We start from the raw sequence: 26,166 nt of genomic DNA, 5'->3' as shown, positions 1-26,166 counted from the left end.
TCTAGCCTCCAGGAAAGGAAAAAAAGCAGTGGGGTTATTTATGATGGAAAGAAGACTCCAGATATGGCATGCCAGGAACACTGATTCTCAGGTGGGTGGAAAGCATTAGCATTTTACCCATATTCCTCATCAGCTTCCTGAGGATAATTAGAATGCATTTCCATTTGCATTTTATTAAAGTTTCTTTCCCAACAGCTCTCTCTTTAACTGTGGAGACAGGTTTGTAGCAGGTTGCCAAGGAAGCAGATGGTCAATGCCATGGCCCAGGAGGGTTGTGACCAGTCCTGAAGGCCCCAGGCTGTGCTTCGACCTATAATGAGACAGAGAATGGGAGGAATGTTACAACTGTGTTCCCCAGGAATCACTGATAGATGGAAACTATCTGCCTAGACCCCTTTATTCCAGGGATCTCCCTGAGTCAGAGAGCACCAAGTTCAGGGTCAGATTCTGGGTCAGGAGTTGGCGGGTCAGGCTGTGCATTTGGGAACTCACCCTGCTGTTCTGGGCTCTCCTTCCCCTCGTGCTGGGCCCATGCCACAGCTCGTCGCTGCTCAGGACTCAGAAAGGCCATTTGTTCAGGAGTGACAGCCACAGCCTGAACACTTGTGAGACTAGATAGCTGGGAGGGGCTGAACACCACCTGGGGGCGGGGACAGGAATCAGTGCATCCATTGTGGCCCCCGTTGGGCCCTGGCTCTTCGTGGTCACTGCACGCCCAGCCCATCAATACTTACAGCAAATTTAGGAGCAGGGATGACAGAAATGGCAAGAGGAGTAAGGCCCTGGATCTGTTCCTGCAGCAGTGCTGAAAGGGCCAGGTCTGGGATCCCCGCTGTTGAAGCAAGTGGGATGGGCATCCAAACGTTGTCTTCTACTGGCCATCCCCCTTCTCTTCAAACCTATAGACCTTCTCCAACCTCTCCCAAAGTACCCTACCATACACCTTTCCCAACACATCTCCAACCTCTTACCTAAATACCTTCTTGGACTCCCACCCTAAGAATTCCACAGCAGTCTTCCACCCATGGTACGGAAACCAAACCCTGACAACTAGTACCAGCAGTGGTCCAGCCTCCCTACCTGCTATTGTGCCAATTTCGGTGAAGATCTCCGGCCCCCAGTTACTGATGGGGCCAAAACCGCCAGGCCGCACAAGGAGCTGGGCCAGAACTTCCAGTTGCTCCTCAGAACACCGGAGATGCAGATTGCCCAGGAAGAGAGCTGCTTGGCTGTGGAAGAGTGGGATGGAAGGGAGGAAGATTCAGCCACAGTGATAGGGCCCATGGTCATGAGATGGGAGTATAGATGGCTTCAAGTGAGGTCCCTTACTCCATGGGACCACTCCTTCGTGAGCCTTCCAACCCCAGTGAGTCCACCTTTACATCAGCACCACCACCCACACCCTTCCCTCTGCAGGTGACCTGAATTCCCAACTGCTGATATGTTGTAGCTCCTCCGGCCGAAGTCCACAGAGTGTATAACCCAGTGCAGTCAGGTGAAGGAAGTCCAGGTGGCTCACATGCCGGCCACTCTGCCGCAAGAAACTGGAGACCACAACCCGGAGCTGGGATGGGGATGGAGGGCACAGAATAAGGAGAGAAATCATGGGGAATTCATGGAAGAGGAAGTGATCAGGGAAGTGACAAGTGCTACTGGATTACATACTTGTATTATTAAGACCTGAAGATCCAATAGCCGTGGGGAAGGTTGAGAATCCAAAAAAGAGAAGGCCAGGGAAAACAGGCAGGAGGGAGTTTGACCTGTTCAGGGCCTCAAAGTGAATAAATCACAGAGTTCCTAATGCCACAAGTAGGGGGTATTTAAAAATAGAAAGAATGGCCAGGCAGGGTGACAGGAAAAAAATTCCTTAGGCTTTAGGTGACCTGGAGGCCTGGACCTGTGGAATGGATGTTTGGAAGGTAGTAGGAAAAGGAAAGGTGTTACCTGGACAGAGCTCCAGCCATCTATCTGCCCCAGGGTGCTCAGCACTCCCCAGTCCACTAGGATCAGCTCCCGTAGTTCCCGCTCTCCTAGACCTATTAAGAGCCGACCCAGCTGCAGGATCTGCTCAGGACGGAATCCCCGGGGAGGACCCCACAACTAGGAGAAAGAGAAGAACAGTGTGAATGGAAAAGCAATGGTCTAGGAGTCAGAATGCTGGGTCTTAGTCATGCTTCTGACCTTAGCTGTGTAACTGTAGGCAAATCACTTGCCTCTCTGGGTCTTGAGTTTCCTCAACTGTATGCTGAGGATGCTTTAAGGTTCCTCTGACTAAGGTGTTACTGAAAGACACTAGAGTCTCAGTAGGGAAGATAGCAGACTCTAGTCCATGAGTTCTAAACTTTTATGTGTACCAGACTCACTGAGAATGCCTGTTAAAATGCAGAAACTTAGAGCCCTAAGAAGATTCTTCAGTGAGTCTAGCATGGGACCCTGGCATCAGCATTTTAAAAACCTGCTCCCTGGATAATTTCGATAAACAGTAAGTTTTGGTAACCCCTGCTTTCTTCCTTCTACCCACTGTACTAGCTTCCTTTCCTCCATACTCATCCCCTCTGACTCCCTACTTAGGATCCAAACTCTCTAATTCTTTAATCTCCTGTTTCTCCCACCTCTTACCCAGCTATCCATTCCCTTGTGTCCCATAATTGCACCCAACCAGCTTCCTCATGTTGGCCTCTCTATAACCTAACCTGTTTTGCCTTGCCCATTGCTACCCGTAGTTCTTCAGGCCCAAGTCCTGGGTCTCCTGCAAATAATGCCAGGCAGTCCTCAAAGTCTGAGAGCTCCATCTCTGCAATCTGAGTTGCTGACCAGGCTGCTGGGAATGTCCCCCGTACATCTGCACAATTTGGCACAGGTTCTGAAGGGGTAAGGCAGGCACAGGGGGTCAGTGTAGAACTAAACTATGCCCAGAGAAATATCTATAGAAGGAATGATTCCCTCCAACCTTTGGATAGGGCAGTGTGGACACTATGGACCAAAGGATTACTCTAGTGTGAGAATTCTAAGACTCAAAGGATGTTAGAACAAGTAAGTGACTAGAAAGGACAAGCCTTTCATTGTATAAATGGAAGACTGAGGGAGGTTGCCTAGGGATTTAATGGCAGGTGTAGATCAGAACCCAGGTCTCTGGCCCCACAGGGTCTCCCTCCTACATCCTAAGCATCTTCCCAGCAGACAGCTCCATACTCTAACATAGAGCCAAGCCTGGAAGCTGGGTCACTGTTAACAGGGATAAGAAAATAGGAAAAGGGAAGTCCCGGGCTAAAAATGCAATAGGTTCTAAATTTCTAGGGCAATAGAACCCTAGAACTGGAAAAGACCTTGTAGATCATCCCTCTAACCACTTTGGTTTATAGATTAGAAAACCCAAGCCCAGAGAACAGAAAGTGTGCAAATCTACTTAAAGGGCACAGCATACCTAGAGCCTAAACTTATGACTACATTGCTGGATATTCTGTCCTATACACCCCAATAGACATATGAATATTTGGGTAGTTTCACCTGGGAGATCTTCTGCAGTAGGCCGTACAATCCCAGCTACCAAGGCTGCTTTCTTGGGAGCAAGCTGTGGCCTCCCACATAGCTGTCCAACTCTGCTCTGCTCCCAGCTCTGCTGTTTCTCTAGGAGCCGCTCCAGGGTCTCTGGGCCCAAGGCTTCCTGTGTGAGAAGGTAGATGGAGGGTGCAGAGACCTAGGAAGGTCAGGGCCAGCTGCTGCAGCTGTAATTCCAAAGTCCTGTCTCTTTTTAGCAGTTTCCCCCAGATTCAGGCTTCACATCCCTTGCCCTCAGCCTCCTTGGCCTTAGCTCCCCAGAACCAGTTCACCAGTCCCCTCTCTGCTCTTACTCCCTCCCTTGTTCCTTCACCTCACCCTGGGGATCAAGGAAATAGCTTCAGTAGACAGAGTGAGTACTAGGCGTCCAGCTTGCTCTACTTCACCCTGGCTCCACAACTCCGGCTTCCTGGGGGACAGGAAGAAGATCAGGGGCTGGGATGCTGAGAGAACTGTGAGGGAAAGGAAGGGGAAAAGAGGACATGCGAGGACTGGGGACTCAGGGCTCCAAGGAACCTCGAGTGTATTGAGTGAGCTGCCACTGATGATAGTGGTTAAGAGGGTGGGTGTAGGATGAGTTAGAATTGGAAGTTCCCGAAGGTTCATACCCAAGAACAGGCTCCTGCAACAGGAGCCATCCCAGCTCTGTGGCAAATGGCTCTCCTAGGCAGAAGCCCTGCAGCTGATTGAGATGGGCCAGCAGGATCGGTAGGGGGATCCGTCGTGTACTCTCTATCCCCAGGAATCCAACCAAGGGGCCCAATGTCTCCAGCACTTCCCTTGAGACTGTTGTCTCCTTTGGAGCCTGGAGAGGGGCATCAGGCCTTGGGATAATGCATCTCTGACTCAGAGGACCAGACTCTTTGATCAAGACACCAAAACCTTTGATTTTTCTCTCTGTCCAGTTCCCAATGGCAAAACAATAGCAGTGTTTACTTTCTTAAATAAGGAGCCCAGATAGGAGGAGGCTGAAAGGCTAGGAGATGGAATCCAAGGGATTTTTGGGACTCCCATGAATGTGGACAAGAAATAGGAAGCAGGTTCTCAAGGAATGGAACCTAGAGGTAGATCTAGGAGCTAGGGTCTTGTGGACAAGAACCTTTTGTTCGGCATCAAAAGTGTGGGGCTGGGCCTAGAAGACAGAGAGCATTGTCTGAGAGGTGAATATTATCCAGGCAGCAGTTCTGAGTCTGGTAGGTTGGACCCTTACCAAGTTTTGTAGTGCCCTCTCCGCCAGGGCTGCCCGGTGGAGGGGGGTCAGTGTCTGCAGTTGCTCTGGAGCTCCTCGTGCCAGCTCCACCACCAACATGATAGAGTCATTGGACAGTCTATCCATCAACCGAACCCTACAGCAGTTTGACAACATGGGCCCTCAGAAATGAGCCCTGCTGAAACGGGACCACAGATTGCCACATTGCCTAGACAAAAGAGGTAACATCAGACCAAACCTTACGGCCCTGGACAGGATCTGATATCAAATTGCCCCAGATGCAATTCCCATCATAGTGTTTAAAGGGAGAGAACAAAAGGAATGACATATTTCTAGTCTTCCTGAGAAGAAATGACCAATGATCCTACCATCTAATGGAACCCAAACCCCAAATATTAAATATTAAAACTTCCCCCCGCCGCCCCGTATAGATTAAGAAACAGGCTCCCAGAGGTGGTGGAATCTTACTCCCAATTCCTCTCTTCCACAGTGCCACCCTTCTTCTACTTGTTGTGAGGAGGTCCTCTCTCATTTGCATAGCGCTACACAGTTTACCAAGTTCTTTTGGATGTTCTCTCATTTGATCCTTATGACAAGATCTTGAGGTAAGACAGGTATTTTTCTTTCACAGATGAGGAACTCAGGTCTTCCAACTCATGGTCTAGGATCTTTCACCCTATCTAGGTCCTTGGAATTCTAAATTATCTCCAAGGACCAATAAATTTAAACAGATTTGAATTTTTTTTTTTTAAGCCCTCTTGTCCCAAAATTAGAAGTGATATTTTACACTCTATCTAGGGTTGCCAATTCTGGAACTGGAACTAGGCCATGTAGCACAAAGGCCAAAATCTGTGGAAAGGCCTATAAAAATGAAGGATGGAGTCAGCCACTTTTATCGTCACCTCATCCCTAGGAAGACTAACACCAGCCGTTTTCTACCCTGACTTACAGATCAGATGGCAATGGGGTAGGGATGGGGGTAAAATAGAAAAAGAAGCCTATGAGAGATACTCACAAACTCCTCGAGTCTGTTTTAGGAGGACTCAGGTTCATGAGTTTTCTCTCCCCACAACCCTTACCCATACTTGAATGCGCTCTACAACATTCTTGCTATGGGACCATCCAGCCTACGCTTGAATAGCTCTTGAAAGTTGAAGTCGGGAATTCACTACCTCAATTTTCCTTATATTTTGCAAGAATCTGATTTTTATTCCCTCGTCCTTGTGATGCCCACTAGGGCCCTTCAGAAACATGCCAATCTATTTTCTATTTGGTAGCCTTTGGGGTATTTGAAGGCATTTATCATGCATGTTTCATACGTGTTCTCTTTCTGTACTCCACTGATCACACTGACAACATGGTTGCTTAAGCAGACTACAGTCCTCTAGGGCAGAATTGGACCATTGCCTCCCTCAGTTCAGATATTCTATCTCTATTAATGTGGCCTAATTTATTATGATTGCTTGGCAGGCCACATCATAGCGTTGCCCACCCTCAGCTGTCCCATGTTGGGGCCATGTTCTGGGAGCCAGTCAATACATAGAGCAACTTTGAATAGAATCCTCCACTTTGGGCTATAACTGATGTTAGGGAACCATCAGAAAGAAAACCACCACCTTAAGGGCACTTCCTAAGGGCAGATCTTCTACCCCAAGTTGAAACTCCTAAGAAGCCAGTATCTCTAGTTACTTACGGTAAATCCAGGAGTAGCTTGGTGTCTAGCCCACTCAGTTCTGGCCCCAGGGTTGCCAACTCTGGCTCAGGCATGGTCATCCTCCGCTGTAGCTCTGCCCAGATACAGGCTCTCTGTAGGACAAGGTGGAGAAACAGGTCAGGACAGAGTTAAGCATGGGGGCTGGATTCTGTATCCAGGGTCCCTGCCTCCCTGCTCCAACAAATGCCTAAGCACCCCTCTCACCAGGCTCCCTCGAATCCCGGTGGGCAGCTGATAGATCATATGCACTACTTCAAGGAAGTCTGCCATCGAGTTGATCTGCTGCAGAAACTCACACGACATGCCCCCTGCCAGGGTGCCCAGAGCCCTGTAGGTTTGTGAGTGGATAGATGCTCATTCAACACATGCCATGGTCTGTCTGCTCCTTGTATCAACACTCTCGACACAAGTACAGATGTTCATTTGTGGTAGCTTATAGTTTGAGAAATGTTTTTCCATAGATATTTTCATTGGCTCCCCACATCATCACTATTTATCAGAGAGGAAAATAAACATTCACAGAGGTCAAGAGACGTTCCCAACATCATTCTATTACAAACATGGTAAACTGAGCCAAGAGCTATGTCTTTAGATTCTGAAGTCCATGATTCTTTTACTGTGGGTAGAGGTTAGGGTATACTTACTTATTCCTGTTCATTGCTGCTTGGCCAGTGGTTCTGATGTGGATCAAACTAACAACAACAAATGTCTATTGGGAGCTTGCACGGGGCCAGGCACTATATATTAAGTACCTTATATGCCTTATCTCATTTAATCCTCATAACCACATCCTATGAGGTAGGTACTATTTTAATTCTCATTCTATAGAAGAAAAAACTGAAGCTTAGAGAGGTTAAATGACTTGCCCAAGATCACAAATACGTGTCAGGGCCGGGACCTGACCACAGGTTTTCTGAATCCCTTAAACTAATCAGGGTAGTTGTGGTCCTGTGGGAGGGCAAGAGGGTGAAGGGAGGAGGAGCCAAGAGAAGGCCCACAGGCTGGGATGAGGCATCCTTCGTCCCCACATCTCCCATTGCATACCACATCGTGCCAGGCACAGGATAAGTGCTCAAAAAATGTTAGTCAAATTAAACTCACTGCCAATGCAAGTTACTCACTGCAGATTCCTGAGTGTCAGGTTGGTGGGCACCTGCATCTTCTTCCAGAGAAACTGTGCCTACAAGAGGAAAAAGAGGAACAGCGCCCCAGCAGAGGTATTTGCCTAAGAACTTAAGATGTCTTGGATCCAGTCCTCCCTCCCCACTCTCTGGGTCCCACCAGCCTCCTACTCTCCCAAATGCACATTCCTCCGAGGGAGAGAGAGAGAGAGAGAGGAATGGGGCATTAGGGAGGAGGGAGAAGGAAAGAGTAAAGCAAGTCACATTATAAAGTATAAAGGATGCTCGGGGTAACGTGCCCAATCCAGGGCTGATGGGTAAAAGAGGCGGAACGTAGAGGGTAGTCCTGGGGTAAGTGGGGAGAACTACCTGCTGCTCGGACCAGGGCAGCTCGCGGTAGCGCCTTCGGTGAGCCAGAAGAGCCGCGGAGTCCAGCTGCAGCAGCTTTAGCGGGAGCAGGGGAAGCAGGCAGTCTGGCCAGGTGGTGGGGGTGGGCTGCTGCTGGGGATGTGTGTAGCAGTGTAGTGATAGGGGAGCGGGGAGCCACGGGGCAGGAAGGGACCAAAGCTAGGAGGAGGATGGATGGCCTCCGCGGCTAGAGCAGTGCACGCCGGGGAGCCTTCACATCGAAGGTGGCTGCGGGCAAGTCTTGCTGCCATTTAGGCACCTGGCAGACTAAAGTCCTCTCTGAGCTTTGCTCTTTATCTGAAAGCAGGGTGGTTGGCTTGGAAGATTTCTCAGACCCTTCTGGCTTTGACATGCTAGGCCATTGTGGATCACGCTGCCCTGTCTCTGGACCTGGGGAGGGCTGCTAATGTCTTGGTGGGCACAGAGCCAGCCTGGACTCTCAGGGCCACTCAGGGTGAGCGTGGGAGGCAGCACCAGCCATATGAAACTGCCCTGGGACATGGAGAGGAGTTTAGTTGGGAGATGCCACACGTACCTGACCAGGGATACACACAGCTGCACTGGCACCTGTCGTACCTATGTTTTTAACTCCGTCTTTCACCTGTATGAGAATTAGCAGTGTGTGTGTGTGTGTGTGTGTGTGTGTGTGTGTAAGGAAGTGGGGAGGTGTGGGAGGCCTTCCCTGGCCACAGGGAAGATGCCCTCCTCCTTCCCCAGAGCCCACATCCCTGAGTGTCTCATCCTCCCTGCCACTCTCATACCCGAAAGGTCTGCAACAACGCTGCGGTCTGGCAGGCTGAGAGGCGTGATAATTCGGGGGCCAGGCAGGAGCAGGCCCCCACCAGAACTCGCCTAGGGATGGCCTGGAGTGTCTGGGAGCTGAGGCCTGGTAGCAGAGGGTGCAAGGAGCAGAGTTCCTCCAGGGACAGCTGGGGAGCAAGAGAGACAAGAGTCCTGAAGAAGAGAGGCAGGGCGGTGGGGAAGACAGCAATCACAGTACAGCACGCGCGCAGCAGGTGTGAGGAGCTTAGAGGGAAGAAGGGGGCAGTTGTGGGAGCCAGGGAAAGGGGGACAGGGACCTCTGGGGGATGTTGAGAAGTTGCTGCTACTCACATCATGCCTGGGGAGGAGCCGTCCAAGCAGTAAAACAGCCTAAGGTGGGATGGGACAGGAAACACCGGTTCTCAGGTCCTGGCAGCCAGGTTTGAAACAAATCCCTAGGGCTACCCTCCAAAACTTCCAGCTCCCTCTCTACCACCCCCACTGATGAGCCTGGCTCCAGGCTCTTCTTGATCTGAGGAAGGGGGATGAGGGAGTCTTCCTTGGGACAGAGAAAAGGGAGGAGGCTCCAGAAGAGCTGATGGTATCCCTGAATATAATTCTCTTAACTGGGGTTCCCAAGGGCGGGGGTGGCGGGGGGAGGATGGATGCCAGAGAGTGAGACAGGCCCACCTGGGCGGGTGTGACACTGGTTCCCTGGAGGGCAGGAAGCATGGCTCTAAGCTGGGGCTCTGACAGCTCCTGTAGGAAGCGGAGGCCCAGCTGAGGGAAGAGAGGGGCCCAGACTCGCAGCTCTCGGGGGCTCAGCACAGCTCCTCCAGAGGAGCGCAACACTCCCAGAAGTTCATACGCCACCTGTAACCAAAGAAGGTTTGGGACTGGAGAGAAAAGACAAGTGAACCTTAAACTTCCTGTCCAATCCCACATTTGGATTTCCCAGGGCCTGGGCTAGAGCTTAGAACCAGGGATGGGATAGGAACAGAATGAGTGTAAGATGTCAAAGGGTATGTTTGGGGTGTCACAGACCAAATGGCATAGGGTCAGGAAGAGGTGGTAACAGATAAGAATGACCATGGAAAAAGGAACAGAGTGGCAGGGGTCAGGGGAGGGATGGCACCGTTGCGCTCAAGCTTGGTTGAGATGACTGGGCAAGTCCTCCACACTGACCCAAGGAAAGCCTGGAACCTTGTAGGCCTGTGCCAAGGGGCTCACCCGTCCTTGTGGGCTGAGGGTCCCATTGGCCGCACATTCCAGCAGGCCCCGTTCTACCGGCCCCATTGGGTCACTCAAGGGTACCAGGCTCTGCAGCTCCTCAGGGCTCAGGAAACAGGCGAGGGACCCCAGCCTGAGAAGGACACGAAGCTGGCCTTCATGTGGTCATGGAAGCTGGCACTGAGGTGGGGACCACGTAGGTACATAGAGTAGGCACTCTGACCACTAAACTAGGAAATATGGGTGCCATAGATAGGCCTCTGTCCTCCAGTCCAATACTGCCTGGGGCCACTGCCTACTTTCTTGCCCCTTCCTTCCTAGGACCCCGACCCACCATGGCAGCCATCCTCACCTCTCTCCCAATGTGGCCTTGATCACTGATCCCACAGCCACTCACCTGCGTACCTGCTCCTCTCCATCCTGGACACTCTGGTTCACCAGGCTGCGTAGCACATGTCGGGCGTGCCCTGGCCCAAGACCTGCTGCTGGCCAGCTATCCTCCAGGGCCTGGATCTGAGATGAGGCAGGCCAGCTTTGTGTTGGGGTCACTATGGAACACTTGTGGGGAGGAGCTCACCAGGAGACATGCTACCGACTCCTGTCCCACCTAGCAGGAGATGGGCTAGTCAAGTTAAGAGGATCACGTCCTACCTGGTGAGGGCTGAGCTGCAGAAAGTTTTCCAGGGGGAGGTGGGGGAGCAGGGGCCGCACTGCCCACAGTAGCTCCTGGGACCAGGCAGGCACTTCCCCGAAAAGCTCAGGGGCCAGCAGGCGCTTTGCAAGAGCCTCCTTCTGTTCAGGTCTCATTCCTGGGCTGTAATCCCGGATGGCAGCCAGGCTGGGGAGAGTAATGGGTCTCAACCCTTGGCCCTGTTCCAAACAGTTGTCCCCTGGCTCTCTGCAGCCCCTACTGTCGTGGGCAAGAAGGAGACTCTCCCTAATTTTAACAGAGAGGATCTCAGGAAGGGGCTGTGCTAGGCTGGTGGGGTCGGCCTGACCCTGACAGGATCAGGAGGAGTGGTGTAGGGTCCTTACACACTGTCGTTGGCCAACAGGGATGGTGGGAAGCGCATCAGGTCAGAGACAGCCAAGAAGGGGATGAGTGGTGACAGGTCAATGAAGAGCTGGGAGGTGAGGCGCGGGTAGCGCTGGAGCAGCAAGGCTGTCAGGCGACCCAGGGCCTCCTCCTCAGACGGTGGTACCTGTGGGGGGCACAGGAATGGATGCTGGCTCTGGAAATGCTCAGTATCCTTTCTGTCTCCTCTCGAGTTCCTCCTTCCCCTGGGCAAGCCCTCTGCACACCGGGTTCCAGGTGCTCTTGATTCCTAGATTTCTCCCTCCACCCTGGTTCCCCCTCTCTCAATGCCCACCTGCAGCTGGGCCCAGGAACGGTGCATGAGCGTCAGGAAGCCCTGAGCAGCCTCCCTCTCTGCTGAAAGCACCAGCTGCTGGAGATTTTCCGGTGGCATGTGCAGGTATGCCTAGGAGTGGGAAGTTCTTGTGGACATGGCCTCACTGGGTTGTGACCCAGCCCACCCATGGGCTCCTCCATCTGTTACCTGCACTAGAATCTGCAGGGCCCAAACACTCTTCTCCCTCTGGAGCAGATCCCATAGCACAGGCTGGTGGGGAGACAAACAAGATGCTAAGAGCTATCTTCTCTGTCCCTCCTGAAGCTTCCCCAGGTGCTCCAACTCTACTTGCTAGGATGCTTGTCCTTCATCTGAAGCTATATGTGTGTCTCCTCAGATATTAAGCTCCTTTAGGCCAGGGGTGATGTCTCTAACTTCTCCTGTATCTTTTTCCATGCCAGGTTCGTTGCTGGATCAATAAATAAATACTTGGAGATCTGAACCAAATTACTATGAATCTGTCTAAAATCATTTCATTGGATGCAGGGCTTGAGAATGGCGGGCCCTAACATGGAGGAAGGAATCTTTACATACCCTACAGAACCTAGCAAAGTGCCTTATATATAACAGGGAACTGATGAGTTAATTATGGTATTTATATATTCTAGCCCCTTCACTCTACAGAGAAGAAACAGAAGCCCAGGAAACCTCAGTTAAATTATTTGCCTAACACCACACTAATTTGTGACATAGTTGAACCCAGAACCCAAGACTTCCGATTTATAGTTGCCCTGATTTTTTCTCATTTCTGCCTTATCTTCCTTTATTTTGCCAGCCTCCAATTCTTGCTCTCTAGGGACAGAATTAGAGCCCTCCAACTTGATCCCTTTCCTTTCTGGAGCAGAAAGGGGGAGAGTCAAAGAGTCAGAATAATGAGATACCATTTATTGCATGTTTATGTATCCTGCTATCTACATAAGCCCACAGCATGTCTTATCTTAGGTAATCCTTACAGCTACCCCCCCCCAAAATTGACATGATCATTCTCCCCCATTTATAGATAAAAAAATATTGCCCAGAGAGGTTAAATAACTTGTCCAAGGTTGATCATAGAACTAAGATGTGAACCTAAGCCTGTCTGACTCCAGAGCTATGTGCTTCAATCACCGTAGTATACTATACTCTTATCCTCTCTGTATTAGAGAAACCATTTGGAGGCCCTTCCCTCTGTTCCAGGGGCTTTCACCTTGGCAGATCACTCACACTGAAGCAGGCCAGCAGCTCCATCTTGTCTATAACAGAGCTGGGGCTGGCGGTGGGTTCAAAGCCCAGCGGGGTTGGCCGTTCCTCCTGTCCCAGGTACTCTCCGACTGTCCGCAGCACACTGCGCCGGCCCTCTGGGTGGAAGGCATCCCAGAAGGAGCAGTTGTCTGGGAGACTGGAGAGCATCAGGGCCTGTCCCAGCATTCCCTGGGCCTCAGTCCCCCCGGCCCCTGGACCCAGGAGAAAGGTCAGCAGGCGCAGGAGATAATGTAGGCGTGTGGAGTGGGCAAGGGCTGGTACAGAGGACTGACAGCGTGGCAACTGGGATAGCATGCCAAGCAGGAAGGGAGCTGGGGCCAAGCACAGTGGGGATGGTCCCAGTGGCGGCAGAGAAGGCAGAAGAGGGCCCAGGAGCCCCTCTAGGAAGCAAGTGTCATTGCCCCCACGACTTATCCTGCACTGGCCAGCAAGCCAAGGCCAGAAGGGCACCAGGGCTTCGTACATGGTGTCATTGGCACAGACCATCATCAGGAAGCTGCCCCCATCTGGGCAGCGTTCCCCACATGGTCCAACGTGGCAGGGAGGGAAGGCAGTGACATCTGGGGTGGGGCCCCGGCACACATGCTGAACCCAAGCCTGATTGCTGGGGGGCACAGCCTGCAGACCCGCCTCTCCACACAGCCGCTCAGCCCACAGAGTCTCATTCTCCAAGAAGCAGCCCCAGAAGTTCTCTGGGGTGAGGGGAACAGGGGGCAGACCTTCAGGACAGCTGGTAGGTGGTGGGAGCAGGTCAGCACAGAGCTGCTTTACCAGGCGGCGGTTGGGACCAGACAGGGCTGAAAAGGAGAGGTTGCTACATATTGCCTCCAGGAACTGATCAGGAAACTGGTCATGGCAAGCCTGTAGCCAGCCTTGGGCACCTGGTGCCCAGGAGACTGCATACCACACAGCTGTCTGGCAGATGGCAGCGGTGCTGGGAGGGGGCCGCGGGGTGGTGGGCTTGGCGTGCTGGCAGAGCAGGTGGATGGAGAAGTTGGAAATGCTGTAGGGTGGTGCTGGGCCTGAGTGGTTCTCGCAGAGGGCCTCCACAGAGATGGCTCGCCGTTGGCGAGGGCTGATGTGGGCCGAGGGCTGGGAAGCCCTGGGCAGAGGTACACCCGTGCTCAGGCAGTGGAGGAGGGCAGGGGGTGGGGGTGGCGATCCAGACAGAAAGCCCAGCGCCTGGACATCCCAGGAAAGGTTGTGCCGGATGCCCCTGGGTGTAGAAGGAGGAGCAGACGGCATCTGGTCAGTTCACATTTCCTCCAGTTGAACATTCTGACCCTGGCCCAGAGCCCAGCATGGGGGGTGGCAAGCATAGGCTTTTCCAAAAGGTCCCTGGGAGAATAGGTTTTACTGGTTTAAATACTGGAATGTTGGAAATGGGAGAGAGGTCTGTCCTGCCAAGTCACAGAATCACTCCAGCCCAGTTGGAGTCCCTTCTGTCCACCTGGCTCCCTTCTTTCTCTTTTCTTCATATGCTTTTAGGTAGCTTAAATCCAACCCTTGGTTGGCCTCATATCAGGAAATCTGCCGAGCAACTGAGTAAGTCTGACTGTGCTCTGGCATTGTTGTACCGAAATAGTAAGGGATAGAGGAATCCAGTCTTGTCTTTTCTTTCCATACCCCATCTTTACTAGGTAGTATTTATTAAACACTATGTGCGAGGCACAGTTCTAAGTGGCTTACACATACAGTATCAACCCATTCAATCCCTTTCAACAACTCTATGGTGGCTAATATTATCTATATTTTTTAAGTAGGGAAACTGAGGCATAGAATGAGAATGTAACCTCCCCAAGGTCACATGACTAGGTAAGGTAAAGCTGGGACACCAACCCAGACAGTCACGCTCCAAAACCCCTAAACCACACGCCTCCCATCAGTTTTCTCCTCCACTCTGGAGGCTGATGACTTCCCAGGTCCAATCAGAACTCCTCTCCTGGTAAGAGAGTTACTTACCATAAAAGCAGCTGCTGAAGGTTGCCTAGGAGGGAAACAGTAAGGAAGAGGACTCCCCCAATCTCACCCCTTCTTTGCCCTGCCACAGCCCAGCCCCAGACCTGGCAGCACTCACCTCCCTGGCACTGCCCATTGCCATCAGGCTCTGGTTGCCCCAGAATGGAAAAGACCTCATCCCGTAGGGAGTCGGTGACACGGAGCAGCCCCTCCTGGAAGGCAGCAGAGAGGGGGGCCCCCACTGTGCGCAGCAGGCCTCCCCAAAGAGCCTCCTCAGAGCCCAGCTCCCCTACTGGGGTGAGCAAACCCAACAGACCCTGCAAAAAGTGAGGGGTTGGCTCCATCCCATCGAGGCCTGTGGCATTGGCGGGGTCCACACTGGGCTGCACCTGTACCAGCGCCTGCCAGTGTGTGCCCTCTAACAGCAGCCGCAGAGAAGGCAACCAGTCAGCCACCAGGACGCAGTCAGAGGGCCCATCACGAGTACATGGGGGTCGGGTAGGGGCCGGAGGGCCCACGGGAAGCAAGGCTCCTAGCAGCACCTCTGCGAGTCCACCCAGCACACCTGCCTGGTGCCCCAGGAAGTCCCGGGGGGTCTGCTCCTGTCCCAGCAGTGCCAGCACATCCCCTAGCAGCCCTAGCATTGGCTCCCAGTCTGGGCTGCCTCTCAGGGTCACTAGGAAGTCGTGGAGCCGGAGGGCAGGGGGCTGGAGGGGTGGGGGCTCCCCCACAGGTCCCTCCCCCATTCTCCCAGGCTCAAAGGAAGAAGAAATGTTGGCCAGGAATGCAGAGAACCGTGAGTGGCTGAGGGACCCCTGGGGAGCCTGGTCCATGGTGGAGAGCAATGACTTCAGGAGGGAGAGACCAGGGTCCAGGGACTGAATCCCAGTAGGGACCAGAGTCACTGTAAAGAGAGAAACAGGAGCTCACTAAAGGGGAAGAGCCTAGAACCCAATTCAGCCTTGCCCTGGAGCCCAGCCCTAGCTTGGATCTAAGGAGGAGGCGAAGGGGATGGCGAGCCGAGTCCCTTTACTGAATCAGCCTACAGGAAGTCTTGACCTGCTTTCTTACCCCTCACTTTCTCCCTAGCCTTAGTCTCTGCCCATCTTCCTTTATCTTTTATAGAAGCCAGTTAATCTCTACATTCTTTTTTTTTCTTAATATTTTATTTATTTATTTGACAGAGAGAGACACAGCGAGAGAGGGAACACAAGCAGGGGGAGTGGGAGAGGGAGAAGCAGGCCTCCCGAGGAGCAGGGAGCCCGATGAAGGGCTCGATCCCAGGACCCCAGGATCCCAGGACCCCGGGATCATGACCTGAGCCAAAGGCAGACGCCTAACAACTGAGCCACCCAGGCGCCCCTCTCTGCATTCTTAAGTCTCTTTTTAGCAACCATCCCCTTCCTCCCCAGCCCTGCTCACCTGTACAGGATAGCGGCAGCAGCAGAGGCCAGAAGCTCAGAGCCATGCTTCCAGGTGAGCACCGGGAAGAGGTGAGTTCTGGTTAATCTCACCTTGTGTGGGATAGCCAGGTGAGGGCAGGGCACTGTAGGCAGCCCGAGTTGCCACTGACACTGTAGTGTGGTCTTTCAGGAAACAGTATCTGTAACCTGACAGGTTTGTCACCTGAGCCACTGAATACCTGATCATTGGGCTTTGGAAAAAGGTGTGCTTCTGTGAGAGGGACCAGTGATAGGGGATCCCAGGGGGCCCTTGGAGGAGCCCAAGGCTAACTTAGCCTCAGTTAAAAGCCAGGATGCAGATAGGAGTGGGCAGACATGGAGGTGGAGACCTGGAAACCAGGGGTGTAATCTGGTTGGGGTAGGGGTGGGGGCTGCAGAAAAATATAAGAAAACAAAGAGGGTCCAAAGGAGTTAAAAAGCAAGTAGGATTTGAAGAATCAAGGAAGAAAGGGGGCCCAGAAAAAGGAGCTGGGCAGCCAGGTATAAACAGAGAAGAGGAATAAAGGCCAAAGTCTGGTGCAAAGACATAGCATTCAGGAAGAGGAGAGCTGCTTTCAATTCAGTACCAAGAACCACAAAATGCTAAGAATGGGGCAGGACTTCAGAGGTTCCATACACCAAACCTCTCATTTTATGGATGTGCGACTTGCTCATTGGGCCTTTCAAATGTTTGGGTTTGCCCTCTGGCTCTCTTCCTGTGGCCTAGGTGAAAGCCCTGTAGAAAATTCTGAGCTGAGAAAAGAGATAAACCAGATTAAATCACTGTGCAAGGGGGCTACTTCCCACACTCACACATACATGCATGCACACACGCACACATGCTCACACACACACACACACACACACACACACACACACACACACACACACCACACAGAGTACTTCTCATAGATCAGAGAAATCCCATTCAGAATAACTGGGTCTGGTCAAGACGAGAAGTCTTTTCTGTCCTCCATTTATATATCCCCAAAGGCCTTTACTTGATACCAGCTCTAAATAGTAATTCAACACTGAGGCTCCACTTAAACCATTATTCTGTCCCTCTTTCCTCAGAACCCTCCTCTATTCTATCCCCCAAGCCCACACATTCAAATCTATTATTAATGAGCTTCTGCCCTAAAAAGTTCACTTAGGATCGTAGAATTTTAGAACTGGAAGTGACCTGAGGGATCCTGTGGTAAAAACTTCTCATTTTATAAATAAGGAAATTGAGACCCCACCAAAATGGAATGATTTGGCCAGGCCTCCAAAGTTGAGGATGGTGCTAGGATTTTCCAAGGCAAATAAAAAGTCAGGATTAGTGAAATGATCTATTGCACCCCTTTGCTAATATTTTCCCTTTGCCCATCAGAGTTACCACATCTAGTCTGGAAAGCAGAGAGGAGAATCAAAGAATATGGCCTGGATTCCCAATAGTTTTCTATCTCCTGGTTCCAGCCCATCATGCAATCCATTTGAATTTCTGCCCTTGGTTCTGTAACAACCCTCTTATGATAAATTCTCTTTTTTTGCTAATAGCATAGCAAAAAAAATGAGATGGCTTGGGTTCAAATCCTGGCTCCAATGTTTACTAGCTGTATGTTGTGGGCAGTTTTTAAATCTCTCTGTGTCGTAATGTTCTGTTCTATAAAAAGGAGAGATACTAGCATAGACTTATTGAGAGGACTAAATTAGATAATGCACTTGAAGTACTTAGCACAGCATGTGGCATTCATCCAACAAAGAGTAAGCACCTATCACGTGCCAGGCACTGGTACAAAATAAACATTCACTAAATGTTACTACTATTGTTATCAGACTAGCTCACTATGAATTATTTTATTTGAAACTAAAGAGCCCTAATTAATGCAGAAATTCTTACCAGAAAGTAGTGTCTTGAGTAAAAGACCTTTAGAACAGGTATGAAACTAGTTGGCTCAAACAGAGAGAGTAACAATGAATACTCCCTCAACCCAGGCTGGGAAATTCTTGGCAGTCCACATGATGATGGAGCAAGTGGTTGGTTAAGCAATCCTATTGCCACCGAGGATTCAGACTACGTGCCAACTGAGGGTAAAGTATTTAGGGTTTATAGCTAATATAGCAAGCTATTCGATATAAGCAGGTTACTGCTTATACAGTTGGCCCTTGAACAAGGCAGGTGATTAGGGGCACCCCCCAACCCCTGTGCAGTCAAAAATCTTAACTACCCAAAAACTTAACTACTAATAGCCTTCTGTTAACTGCAAGCCTTACCAACAACATAAACCATTGATTAATGCATATTTTATATATTATATGTATTATATACCATATTCTTCTAATAAACTAGAGCAAAGAAAATATTATTAACAAAATCATAAGGAAGAGACAATACATTTACAGTACTGTATTTATCTAAACAAACAAACAAACAAAACAATGGTGTATAGGTGGACCCACACCCATGTTGTTCAAGGGTCAACTGGGGTTTGGTAAAGTCTAACAAGAGTGAGAAGAGTACCAATCTATGAATGATCAAAGAGAAAGAGAAAAACAGAAACAACAAACTGAAATTACAGAAATCTAGAACAAGAAATTAATCATGTAGCTAGCTAAAGTGAAATGGATAAGATTGGTGGGGGTGACTGGAATGCTCTGTAATTAGCAATTGAAATGGAGATACCCAAGAGGAGCCGGAGAAGTTGAGAAATCTGAAACATCCTCACTGTCCCAAACCTGTCATAGGGTACTCTGTCTGACAAGAACACAATCTTCCCTTTGTAAATTACAATTATTTTTCTCCCTTTTTGATTTGCCTTTTGTAACTGAAATATATATTGCTCATTAGCTATCCAAGCAGTCCCCACCCACATTTTCCAGATGTCTTTCTGTTGGGTGGGGGCAGGTGATTAGTTCTGGCCAGTGAATAGTAAATGACCAAAGACTTTAAGAGTTAGTGAATGATGCTCCTGTAATCTCTTGCCTGTTGAGGTAACCTAGAAACTGCAAGTTGAGATGGCAATGTCACAAGGCCAAGTAGCCTCAAGCTCCAAATTATACCAGAACATTTACAATCAATTCTCATTATTTATGAGTTCTGTATTTGTGAATTAGCCTACTCATTAAAATTTGTGAACCAAAATCAATACTTGCAGTGTTTTCATAATCACTCACAGACGTATGCAGAGTGGTGAAAAATTTGAGTCCCCTGATGTGCACGTTCCCAGCTGAGATTAAATATGGCAATGCTCCACTGCCTTCTCATACTATAAGTCAGTGTCCTTTTCATGACCAATTTAGTGCCGCAAGTTTAGCATTTTTGTCCTTTTTGTTGGTGATTTCACTGTTTAAAATGGCCCTTACGCTTAGTGCTAAAGTTCTTTCCAGTGTTCCTAAGCACAGGAAGGCTGTGATGTGCCTTACAGAGAAAATATGTGTTGGATGAACTTTATTTAGGCATGGGTTGTAGTGCTGTTGACAGAGACAGAGAGGTCAGTGCTAATGAATCAACAACATATATTAAATAAGGAGTCTTCAAACAGAAACACCTTATATAAAACACAATATATAAAACAAGGTTATATATCCATCTACAGTGGAAAATGTGGTAACCAGAGGCTTGTAGGAACCTAACCCCATGTTTTCCCTAAGAGCAATGGTTTAGTATTTGCTAATTCAGTGTTTGTGGCAACTTTATAGAACATAACTATTGCAAATAATAAGAATCAACAGTAGTTGCTTTGAAGAGTTGCCCAATGAATGAGAAATAAACCTTTCTTGTGTTAAACCACTAAGGTTTCAGGATTAATATGTTTTTGCAGTATAGCCTTTGACTCTCTTGATTAAAATACTTTTAAATTATGTTTGCATTTTGATACTAAGCCTCTGAAGTCTAGGTCCCCATTCTATTATTACTTCTATAATCAGAAGTGTTTATAATTCACTCATCTGTAAAATGGAGATATTACTCATCAATCCAATTATGTTCATTCCCTTGTATTTTAAAGATTTATTTTATTTACTTCTTTGAGAGAGAGCGAGAGAGCATGCATGTGCTTGAGCAGGGGGAGGGGAAGAGGGTGAGGGGAATCTCAGGCAGACTCTGCTCTGAGCACAGGGCCTGATGTGGGGCTTGATGGGGGGCTTGATCCCATAACCCTGAGACCAGGACCCAAGCTGAAACCAAGAGCTGGACACCTAACCAACTGAGCCACCCAGACGCTCCTATTCCCTTGCATTTTAAAGTGCCTATGATGTGCCCAGCACTGGTACAAATCCACTAAATGTTACTACTACTATGATTAGACTAGCTCAAGATTAATTCTTTTTTTGCATCTAAGAATCTTAATACCAAAATTGGTACAAGAAGCAGTGGGTTTTTTTTAAGATTTTATTTATTTATTTGAGAGACACAGAGAGAGAGCACAAGCAGGGGGAGAAGCAGAGGGAGAGGGAGAAGCAGGCTCCCGGCTGAGCAGGGAACGGGTCCCAGGGTTCGATCCCAGGACCATGGGATTGTGACCGGAGCTGAAGGCAGACTCCCGATGAACTGAGCCACCCAGGCACCCCAAGAAGCAGTGTTTTAAGTGAAAGATTTTCAGAAAAACTATGGAACTAGTTGAGTAAAGTAGGGAGGGGATCATTGAGGACTCCCCCCACCGAGGGCAATTGCTTTTCGGTCCTTATTGGGATTAGAAGAGGAAGAACAGTTTTGATGGAATGGTAATAATTCAATTTTGGACATATTAGAAATGAATTACCTAAGGATAGACAAATGAAATGCCTAAGGATAGACAAATGAATATTTTTCCTGGAGTTTCTAAGAGAGGTCTGGGTTGAAATGGAGTTAGAAGTCATCAGCATACAAACAGTAGTTGAAACCATAAAAGTGGACAAAATTAGTTGGAATTTGTAGAGTATAAAGCAAAAATGGCTGAGGACCACACATTTAAAGCTTGGCAAGAAGATGGCTAACAGCAGAAGAGGAAGGGAAGGAATCCAAAGGAAAACCTGAAGAGAGTGGTGTCATGAAGCCAAAGGAGAAGAAAATTTCAATGAAGGTAAAATGGTCAAATGATCTATAGTGGTTTTGAACTTTGTTAATTTAGCTAAAATGGAATTGATTTCCCAGAATTCCTTTCCCTGTATGGCTCCCTGTGATGGTTGGCCAACAAGAGAAATTTGTGTGAGATTTGGGTGGGGGAAGTTATACAGTGAAGACTTCTGGTTAGAAGTGTTGAGGGGTAGACAGGTTGAGGGGAGGAAGTCCAGTGCATCCTCACTGAAGAGAAGTTTAAAAATAAGGACATCAGTCAGATAGATAAAGTATTATTTGGTCCTACAAAGGCTTTTGTGGGGTCATATGCCATGCTCAGAGGAATCTACCTAGTCTTCAATACAGAAATCTAAGCCTCATCTTACACTAGACTAGAATATAAGGTCTCGAGCAGAGACTACACCTTGTTGTACCCCAGGTTCCTAACAGTTACTGGCACATAGTATTAAGCAAAGGATTTGTTAAATAAATAAATTCATTCTACCCCACACATTCCTGGCCTATATTATAGGGGCTACCATGGTGATGAGATTGCTACTTCTACTAAGATAAAGACTTAAAATGTTCACCTCAGAGCAGGGACAGTTCTTTACAAAAAGAATTCCAATTAATAAATATAGAAGGAACAAGAGGAATAGAACACCACTTTAGTAATTACTGCAAACAAGATTCACTGATGAACTATAATTAATGGGGGAAAGTTTAAGAAGAAACAAGATATTTGCATAACCTCACAGTATCTCCTTCCAAGTATTTATTGCTTATAAAGGGGGAAAAGAGTTAACTTCACAGTGGAGAAACCTGGTCACCATCACCTTAACTAAGGGATCAAGGTTAACATCACCAGTTATGACATATATCACTATGATATATCTCCTGATATGATGTGCTGGGAAGGCCACTTCACCTCACTGGTATTCTTCTAAAAGTTCATTACCTCAATATAATAATGAGAAAACATCAGGTGAACCTATTCTGTAAAATACCTGACCAGAACTCCTCAAATATACCAAGGTCTTGAAAGACAAGGAGACTAAGGAAACTATTACAAGCAGAGGAGATTAAGGAGACATGACAACTAAATGCAATATCGAATCTTGGTCTGGAACCTAGAACAGAAAAAGGACATTAGTGGAAAAACTGACAAAATCCTAGTAAAGCCTATACCTAAATTAATAGCATATTACCAATGTTAATTTATTAATTTTGATTATTATATCTTGGTTATGTAAGATGTTAATACTAGAGAAACCTGGGTGACAGGTACCTAGGAACTACCTTTGCATCTCTTCCGTGAGCCTCAAATTACTTTAAAATAAAAAGGTAAAAATGTTTGGGGCGCCCAGGTGGCGCAGTCAGTTAAGCGTCTGACTCCTGATTTCGACTCAGGTGATGATCTCAGGGTTGTGAGATCAAGCCCTGTGTTGGGCTTTGCGCTGACTGTGGAGCCTGCTTAAGATTCTCACTCTCCCTCTCCCTTTGCCTCTCCCCTCCAGCTCATGCATGTGTTCCTCTGAAAAAAAAAAAAAAGTTAAAAATTTTCATCCCACCGTAAGTCACCTAAATAGGAAAAATACAGAAAAATTCTACTTGTCATAGTAAAGAACAGAAATCTCTCCAAAAGTGGCCTTTAAAAAGGTTTGCATTCATACACTGAACAGTTTTTCTTTTCTTTTTTTTTTTTTAAGATTTTATTTATTTATTTGACAGAGAGAGAAACACAGCAAGAGAGGGAACACAAGCAGGGGGAGTGGGAGAGGGAGAAGCAGGCTTCCCGCTGAGCAAAGATCCTGATGTGGGGCTCCATCCCAGGACTCTAGGATCATGACCTGAGCCGAAGGCAGACGCTTAATGACTGAGCCACCCAGGCGCCCCCTGAACAGTTTTTCTATCCTCAAAACTGAACATCATGGCTGGGACATAAAGAACATGAAAACTTTTGTTGAAAAAAGAAATGAATCCCTTTGTAAACATTAGGCCAACTAGTATAGTACGAAGTCTCAAGAAATGAGGTGGATTGAGACCTACTGATTCTCTGAGGTTTTAAACCTTTGAAAGTATAATAAATACGTTTTTTAAAAATTTTAAACTTTTATATTAAATTTAAGACACAATTACAATATATAGATAAATTATAATAAAGCAAAATGAATGTAGATTCATAACAAATAATCCATGTTGAACTTTAAAAAAATAAAAGTTAGTTATTACAGTAATACAGTAGGTAGAAGCTGTACTGTTGTTATAAGTTTTTTTCTTTCCTTCTTGAATTATTTTTTATATACCTTATGTTATAATAAAACAAATATTAATTTTTCTGTTTCCAAGTGGCAACACGTTAGTTTGAGTTCCAGTATGGTATTTGAAGATGTAAGTAATAACTGGAGATCAAAGGGGGAAACTATGCTCTAAAATAAAAGCTCAATACAAACCGTATGTGAAAAAAATTTCAATTTTGTTATATCACAACAATATCTAAGTCGTAACGTCACTTACAAAATGTTCCTGAAGAATGCTCATTATTATCTGGCATAGAGCTTCAATCTCTTCCTTTGGAATAGTGGGGTATTCCTATAGCAGGGATACTCAGGGCAAGGATAAAAGGAATGAGAAGAATAATGGCTTCATTACCAGTGAAGCTTGGTTTTTCAACCTGGGAATATTTGTCTTTAGACAAAAAAGGTTTTGCTTGTTTTTGGTTTTGTACAGCTATTATCACATGGCTCTGGGCTGCTAGAAGGATAATTTGGGGGAAAATGGGAGGAGGTAAAATCAGTCTTCATGGAACTTATCATTTATTACCTGGTGATCTTATGAGGAACTAGTTAGGATGGGCAGGGATTTCTGTCCTGTTCATTCATTGATGTATCCTAATGTCTAGAACAGTGTCTGGAACATAGGAACTCAACAAATATTTGTTGAATAAACTTCCATTCCAGTAGAGCTGAAACCAGATCACTTTCATTAAGGAGTTAAAAAATGAAACAGCCTGCATAGATCATTCATTTGAAAAAGTCAGCTATAGAAAGCCAAGAGGGGATGTTGTTAAATACCTATAAAGAAGTGCTTTGGAAACTTTAACGTGCATATGTAACACTTGATTCAATAGGACCCTGAGGATGGGAGCTGTGATCCTGCACTTCCAACAAGTTACCAGATGAAGCCAATTCTGCTGGTCCTCAGATTCACTCTGAGCAAAGCTACTCAAAGATGCTGCTCAATGAGCATCTACTTTGTGAATATCATATGTAAGATTTATTAAATAGTATTTCCTTACTCTGTCTTATTAGGTTTATTGAATTCTGATTACCAGGCTCAATGGATGCTCCAATCCAGATCTGACTGGACCATTCCTTTCTTGAAATCCTATCTTGGCTCCAAGAACATTACTCTACAATGATTATCCTCTGTCTCTTCAGCTCTTCCCTCTCAGGCTTCTTTTGGACTCCTCTTCCTCCTTCTATCCCTTAAATGTTCCTGTTTTCCAGGTTTCTTTCTCCAACCCTCTTCTGTTTGTATTTAACGGAAATCCTTGGTTATCTCTAATTCTTGATTCTTTTGGGGTTTCTATGTATACAGTCATCTAAAAATAGTATTTCTAGTTTTTCTAATTTATTTATTTATTTATTTATTTATTTATTTATTTATTTATCTGAAGGAGAGAGAGGAAGAGAGCAGGGGGAGGCGCAGAGGGGAGAGAGATCTCAAATGGACTCTGTGCTGAGTATGGAGCCCTACGCAGGGCTAAATCTTAGGACCCTAAGATCATGACCTGAGCCACCGAAATTGAGAGTCAGATGCTTAACTGACTGAACCACCCAGGCGCCCCTCTAGTTTTAATTTCCAAATAAATTTTTGTTGGTTTTTTTTATTGCTATTGTTTTACATTTTTTTAGTTCAATTGTTATATTAGTTCCAGGTGTACAATATAATGATTTAACAATCTATACATTACTCAGTGCTCATCACAATAAACATACTCTTAATCCCCTTCACCTGTTTTTTTTTTAAGTCTTAGAAATTGTTTTATTAGCCTCGAAACCAACCGTCTGCGATATTCTGTTTGTAGAGATCCAGATCTTCTTACATCCCAGGCTGATTTCGTGGGTGCTCAGAGTGGTCTGGCAGATATCCAGCTCAATTCCGGGGACTAGTTGGAATAGGGTCCCCTACTCCTCCACCATCTTTTCCCCCCTACCTCTCCCCTTCACCTGTTTTACCCATCCCTCTCTTCTTTCCATATAGTCATACCCTATTTCTTATGATAGGATTTTTTTTTCTTACGATAGGATTTTTTTTTTTTAACGATTTTATTTATTTGTTTGACAGAGAGAACACAAGCAGGGGGGAGCGGCAGACAGAGGCAGAGGGAGAAACAGGCTCCCTGTTTCTGAGGAGCAGGGAGCCCAACGCGGGACTCGATCCCAGGACCCCGGGATCATGACCCGAACCAAAGGCAGACGTTTAACGACTGAGCCACCCAGGCACCCATGATAGGATTTTTAATACATATTATATATTGATATTTATTTTAAAACATTTTTATTTTGTTTCTCATTTTATGGGGAGTAACTAAAATGCTTTTCCTTGTAACATAACGTTGGTTTTTGGTTTTAGACAACTTTTACTTCAGTCGGTCAGTCGCCCCCAGCTCAGTGTTTTTTATGTATGAATATATTTATCTCCTCGTGCATGTTAAAACTCAATAAATGACAGAATGTTTAGTAACAAATATTTGTAAAGACTTGAGTCATCCAACAGTGGAATGGGATCCCTTCTAGATAATAAATCCCCAGTAACTAGAAACGTTAAGCCTCAGCTGGGTACCCCCTTTCAGTGATGTTCTAAAAGGTGTTCCTGATTTGATGGGAGATAAATGAACTCTGAGGTCTCTCTTCTAACACTAAAAATCTATGGGACAGTTACTGATTTGAACATTCCTACATAGTGGAATCACCGCCTGGAGCAATGGCAAGGAAATGGAATAAAGGGACCCTTTTTTAAAAAAAGATTTATTTATTTAGGGGCACCTGGGTGGCTCAGTCAGTTAAGCATCTCCCTTCAGCTTAG

The 26,166-nt window shown here is 47.3% G+C and overlaps 1 protein-coding gene across 1 annotated transcript; it reads right to left on the bottom strand.

Moving 5' to 3' along the window:
* Window positions 1-138: 138 nt before the first annotated feature.
* STRC (stereocilin) lies at window positions 139-17,733 on the bottom strand. The gene is made up of 29 exons (XM_036120041.2): window positions 16,030-17,733; window positions 14,735-15,520; window positions 14,620-14,644; window positions 12,619-13,873; window positions 11,563-11,625; window positions 11,374-11,484; window positions 11,039-11,205; window positions 10,655-10,841; window positions 10,401-10,516; window positions 10,004-10,136; window positions 9,464-9,646; window positions 9,125-9,163; window positions 8,773-8,940; window positions 8,547-8,612; window positions 7,973-8,098; window positions 7,604-7,662; window positions 6,687-6,810; window positions 6,462-6,574; window positions 4,769-4,904; window positions 4,167-4,363; window positions 3,877-3,967; window positions 3,508-3,664; window positions 2,694-2,863; window positions 1,945-2,100; window positions 1,422-1,564; window positions 1,081-1,229; window positions 735-832; window positions 493-640; window positions 139-310 (listed from the first exon to the last, which is right to left on the bottom strand). The coding sequence occupies exons 1-29, from the start codon at window positions 16,082-16,084 to the stop codon at window positions 204-206; spliced, it is 5,328 nt and encodes a 1,775-aa protein (XP_035975934.1). The 5' UTR covers window positions 16,085-17,733; the 3' UTR covers window positions 139-203.
* Window positions 17,734-26,166: the final 8,433 nt, after the last annotated feature.

Source organism: Halichoerus grypus, chromosome 8, assembly GCF_964656455.1.
Source record: "Halichoerus grypus chromosome 8, mHalGry1.hap1.1, whole genome shotgun sequence".
In the NCBI taxonomy this organism is placed as follows: domain Eukaryota; kingdom Metazoa; phylum Chordata; class Mammalia; order Carnivora; family Phocidae; genus Halichoerus; species Halichoerus grypus.
The sequence above is the reverse complement of the archived record's forward strand: the minus strand, read 5'-3'. Positions and strand labels throughout refer to the sequence as shown.